At 40.6% G+C, this 4951-nt stretch overlaps 1 protein-coding gene across 1 annotated transcript; it reads right to left on the bottom strand.

Moving 5' to 3' along the window:
- Positions 1-289: 289 nt before the first annotated feature.
- On the bottom strand, positions 290-4565 carry LOC125797538 (complement C1q tumor necrosis factor-related protein 1-like). Its single transcript, XM_049473976.1, has 2 exons — positions 4403-4565; positions 290-1282 (listed from the first exon to the last, which is right to left on the bottom strand). The coding sequence occupies exons 1-2, from the start codon at positions 4563-4565 to the stop codon at positions 735-737; spliced, it is 711 nt and encodes a 236-aa protein (XP_049329933.1). The 3' UTR covers positions 290-734.
- Between the last annotated feature and the right edge of the window lie 386 nt (positions 4566-4951).

Genomic DNA, 4951 nt, shown 5'->3' with positions numbered 1-4951 from the left:
TATCTACAGCTGCTCCACCCTGTAAATACAGTAAAGTCAGAGACAGAAGCTCTGAATCTGTTGCTGCACAGTTTAAATTAGCCTCTAGTTCTGGTTGTGCTCTAGTTCTTCATCAGTGTTCACAGGACACTGTAGGTGTACTATTATCAGTGCAGCAGGGACACTGAGGTGTTTAAAAACTCCAGCAGCACTGCAGCAGTATCTGATCCACTCGTACCAGAACAACATTAACACCTTATATACACCACCAACATGCTGATCAGTGCTAATTACTGCAGGGCTGAGAATTTTGTCCCACCAACCAAATAATAATAGCTGCTCTGTGGTGGTCTCTCCTTTGTGGTCCTGACTATTGCTGTAGAACAGGGTGAAAGGAGGTTAATAATAAATTATGCAGATAACCAGACACAGGACAACAGTCTGTAACTATATAACTATGTTATCAGTGGAGTTGAAAAAGTGGGAAATTAATGCACAAACAAGAGGTCGCCATAACTGTATGCTTACATATACTGTACAAAATTCAGTGGCTCAACTTGTACACTTGCTTTGTCTGGTGAGATTAAACTCATGGTCTACCCACCATAGTCCTTTCTTGATTATGTGCCTTTTAAAGGTAATGCAGGTGAGGTAAACAAATCCTGGGGTTAACCTGGGGTTAAAAAAGACTGACTTATCACAAAACTCCTGTTTTAACACCATGAAAACTCCATGTTCCTTCAAGGTGTTGCCTATTATTTTGTATCAGACTTGATGAGGTACCCGTTGAAGGTGATGTAGATATCCACATCGTCGCTGTAGATGGCATTCTCGCGCTCACGTTTGTAAAGCCGAATCCACACCTCGTCTCCCAGTTTGAGGGCTAGCAGAATGCTCTGGCTTTGCATGATGGAGCGGTCACTAGGCTGGGCGTAAATGATGACTTGTGCGTCCTCATTTTGCATGATGTGTAGGTAGGTCTCCTTGAAGTTCCATGTGTGGATGTTTATGTTGAAAAAGTAGATTCCTGGGACACGGCAGCTGAACTTTCCAGAGAACATGTCGAAGTGTTCAGGGACATTAACGAAGACGGTGTCAAACACTAGGGCTTGGTAATAGTCGGCGCTGTGGAGGGCCTTACGCCGCCCTACTGAAAACGCTGAGTGCTCTGATTTGCAGGGGTCACCTGGAGGTCCAGCTTGGCCCTTGGAGCCTTTGGGGCCCTCTGGGCCTTGAAGTCCAGGAGGACCTTCTAAACCAGGCTTACCTGGTGTCCCTTTATCACCCTTATCTCCTTTATCACCTGAGGAGAGAGCAGAAACTGCAGTTAACAACAGTCTCACAACCTCTGGGTCTCACAACAGACCAATCTTACAGTGTCTTGCAAAAGTATTGAACTTTTTAACCTTTTGGCACATTTTAGGCTTTAAACATAAAGGCATGAAATAGAATTTTTTGGGAAGAATCAACAACAAGTGGGACACAATTGTGAAGTAGAACAAGGTTTATTGGATATTCTAAATAAAAAAATAAAGAAATAAAAATCTGAGAAGTGAGGCGTGCGATATTATTCGCCCCCTTTCAGTAATACTTTATAGCACCACCTTTTGCTGCAAATCGCTTGGGGTTTGTCTCCATCAGTTTTGCACTTCGAGAGACTGAAATTTTTGCCCATTCTTCCTTGCAAAACAGCTGGAGCTCAGTGACATTGGATGGAGAGCGTTTGTAAACAGCAGTTTTCAGTTCTTTCCACAGATTCTCGATCGGATTCAGGTCTGGACTTTAACTTGGCCATTCTGGATACCTGGATACGTTTATTTGTGAACCATTCCATTGTAGATTTTGCTTTGTTTCGGATCATTGTCTTGTTGGAAGATAAATCTCCTTCCCAGTCTCAGGTCTTTTGCAGACTCCAACAGGTTTTTTGTCCAGAATGGTCCTGTATTTGGCTCCATCCATCTTCCCATCCATTTTAACTATCTTCCCTGTCCCTGCTGAACAAAAGCAGGCCCAAACCATGATGCTGCCACCACCATGTTTGACAGTGGGGATGGTGTGATCAGGGTGATGAGCTGTGTTGCTTTTATGCCAAACATAATGTTTTGCATTGTGGCCAAAAAGTTCTACATGTTTGGTGTGTCTCCCAAGACTTTCTATGGATATCTTTGAGTAATAGCAGTGTACAACTGATTGACTCCCACCTCAGCTGTAGATCTCTGCAGTTTATCCAGAGTGATCATGGGCCTCTTGGCTGCATCTCTGATCAGTCTTCTCCTTGTTTGAGCTGAAAGTTTAGAGAGACGGCCGGGTCTTGGTAAATTTGCAGTGGTCCGATACTCCTTCAATTTCAAAATGATCAATGCACAGTGCTCCTGGAGATGTTTAAAGCTTGTGAAATCTTTTTTTATCCAAATCCGGCTTTAGACTTCTCCACAACAGTATCTCGGACCTGCCTGGTGTGTTCCTTGGTCTTCATGATGCTCTCTGCGCTTTAAACAGAACTCTGAGTCTATCACAGAGCAGCTGCGTTTATATGGAGACTTGATTACACACAGGTGGATTCTGTTCATCATCATCAGTCATTTAGGTCAACATTGGATCATTCAGAGATCTTCACTGAACTTCTGGACTGAATTTGCTGTACTGAAAGTAAAGGGGCCGAATAATATTGCACGCCCCACTTTTCAGCTTTTTATTTCTAAAAAAAGTTTAAAATATCCAATAAATTTCGTTTCACTTCAGGATTGTGTCCCACTTGTGGTTGATTTTTCACAAAAAAATAACAATTTCATCTCTTTATGTTTGAAGCCTGAAATTTGGCAAAAGGTTGAAAAGTTCAAGGGGGCCTAATACCTTAACAAGGCACTGTATGTATATATGTCAGTGTTTACGGAAATATCTGATTTGTCGCGCCACTATGCTGGTGTGTGGAAAGAGACTGTAGAAAATTGTCAAATTGACATCTTCTAGCCCCATATCAACCAGCTCAAAGACCTCAACCATTTTGTGAACCAAAAGTGCCTATGTAGCAGTTGCCTGACCTTTCAATCACAAGATCCTCTAGTGCTGAAATCTGCCAATCTGCATGGAAATTGTTTGAGTTCGGCCTGGAAAACCATTAATTCTGGGTAACATCATCTTTTATACTCTTTTTTACAGCTTTTAGTCTTTAATAGTCATAATAATAATGATTGTGGCTTCTATGTTAATTACACTTCTACTGACACTCAAACTTTTTCTTTCCACCAGTCATCTTACTATAAAGTTAGACATATACAGCATTTACATCCATCAATTGCAGTAATACTCAGCAGACTCTCAACTGGAAATGACCATCCACATGAAGGACTGCATCGGGCATTAGGACAGAATGCCAACCCATATCTGGGTATACAGTCATACATACATTCACCAGGTTTCCAGTTGAGAGTCTGATATGTGTGACTGCAAATGATGAGTGTTAATGCTATATATGGGAGGTCAACCTGTCAGTGCTCAGACAATACGCTACACACTGCATCAGCTCTGCATAGCACTGTCCCAGATGAAAGCATCTTCTGAAGCTGACTCACATGCAAGCCTGCAAATAGTTTTCTGAAGACAAGCAGTCTAAGAGCATGGATTATAGGAACCTGTGGTCTGACAATATCAAGATAAACTTGTTTGGCCCATATGGTGTCCAGCATGTGTGGTGGTTCCCTCTTGATAAGTATCAAGGCAACTGTGTTTAACCTTGTTAATGTTTTACTTCTTAAATTAGGTAATGTAGGTTTTTCTCCAAATTCCCCTTTTAGTTGCGTACTCAATTATTTTGTTTAATGTTATATAAGTAACGGAAGGTGGAAGGTCTCTAACATCCACCAGCTCTGTGATGTTCTCATGGAAGAGTGGAAGTTGAGTGGAAGAGGATTCCAGTGGCTGTGAAGCTCTAGTTAGTTCCATGCCCAAGAGAGTTAAGGCAGTGCTGGAAAAAAACTTGGCCACACAAAATATCGACAATTTGGGAACAATTTGGCCATTTTTACTGAGGAGTACTCACTTTTGCTGTCAGCAGTTTAGACATTAATTGTTGTGTGTTGTGTTATTTTTAAAAGCACAACAAATTTACACTGTTATACAGGCTGTAGACTCACTACTTTACATTAAATCAAAGTGTCCAATCTTCAGTGTTGTCCCATGAAAAGATATAATAAAATATTTAAGATATATCAAAAAATACTTTTAGCAGCTTCAGCCTTTTAATCATCAATGTTTTTATTGGTTAGAATGTTTACACATTGTAATTGGACTATAATTAAAAATACATATATAATACATAACTGAAACATACATGTGGTTAAACAGTCAAAATCCATGCATACATGGGAAATTAGTTTGCATTACTGGTTAACAACAACACAGGGGAGATAATCAGCGTGAGCACCTTTGAGGATGGTCATGTTGATGTAAGTGTGCACTTCAGGTATGTTCCGCCCGACATCCTCTGCCTGCGGGAGGTCATCACAGCAGCGGCTGCAGGGTGGCTGAGGTACAGACCAGGTCAGGTGCAGGAGGAAGAGGAGAGGGGTCAGGAGAGTCCCCAGCATGTCCTGCAGAGACAACAACACGATTACAGATCAGTGTAAAAAAAAGTGTAAAAAAAAAGGTTATTATGCCAGGAACCAATAGGGAAGATGCACTTTCTTCTGTATTGTACTATGAAGTGTTTAATTAATTATACCTAATTTGCGTGTGTTTTAACGTCATATTTTGTAAGTGAACTCTACACAAATAAAGTGAGAACAAATTATTACCTCAATTTTAATGTAAATTCTAGAAGTTGTATTTTTACAGTTAACTTTAAGGTGCAACCAGTGCTAACCCAGATGTGCACATAAACACACACATCTTGTAATGTCCCTGTAGAGAAGTACTGTTAATAGATTAGTACATTTAAAAATGTTTCTTCTAAATTTTAAATGAAGTTAACAGC

Source organism: Astyanax mexicanus, unplaced genomic scaffold, assembly GCF_023375975.1.
Source record: "Astyanax mexicanus isolate ESR-SI-001 unplaced genomic scaffold, AstMex3_surface scaffold_48, whole genome shotgun sequence".
Lineage (NCBI taxonomy): Eukaryota > Metazoa > Chordata > Actinopteri > Characiformes > Acestrorhamphidae > Astyanax > Astyanax mexicanus.
This window is presented reverse-complemented; position numbering and strand designations above follow the sequence as displayed.

Coding starts and splice junctions, on each gene's coding strand:
- LOC125797538 (XM_049473976.1), bottom strand. CDS start 4,565: ATGCTGGGGACTCTCCTGACCCCTCTCCTCTTCCTCCTGCACCTGACC. Junction 1,283..4,402: donor CAACATGACCATCCTCAAAG/GTGCTCACGCTG, acceptor CTCTCTCCTCAG/GTGATAAAGGAGATAAGGGT.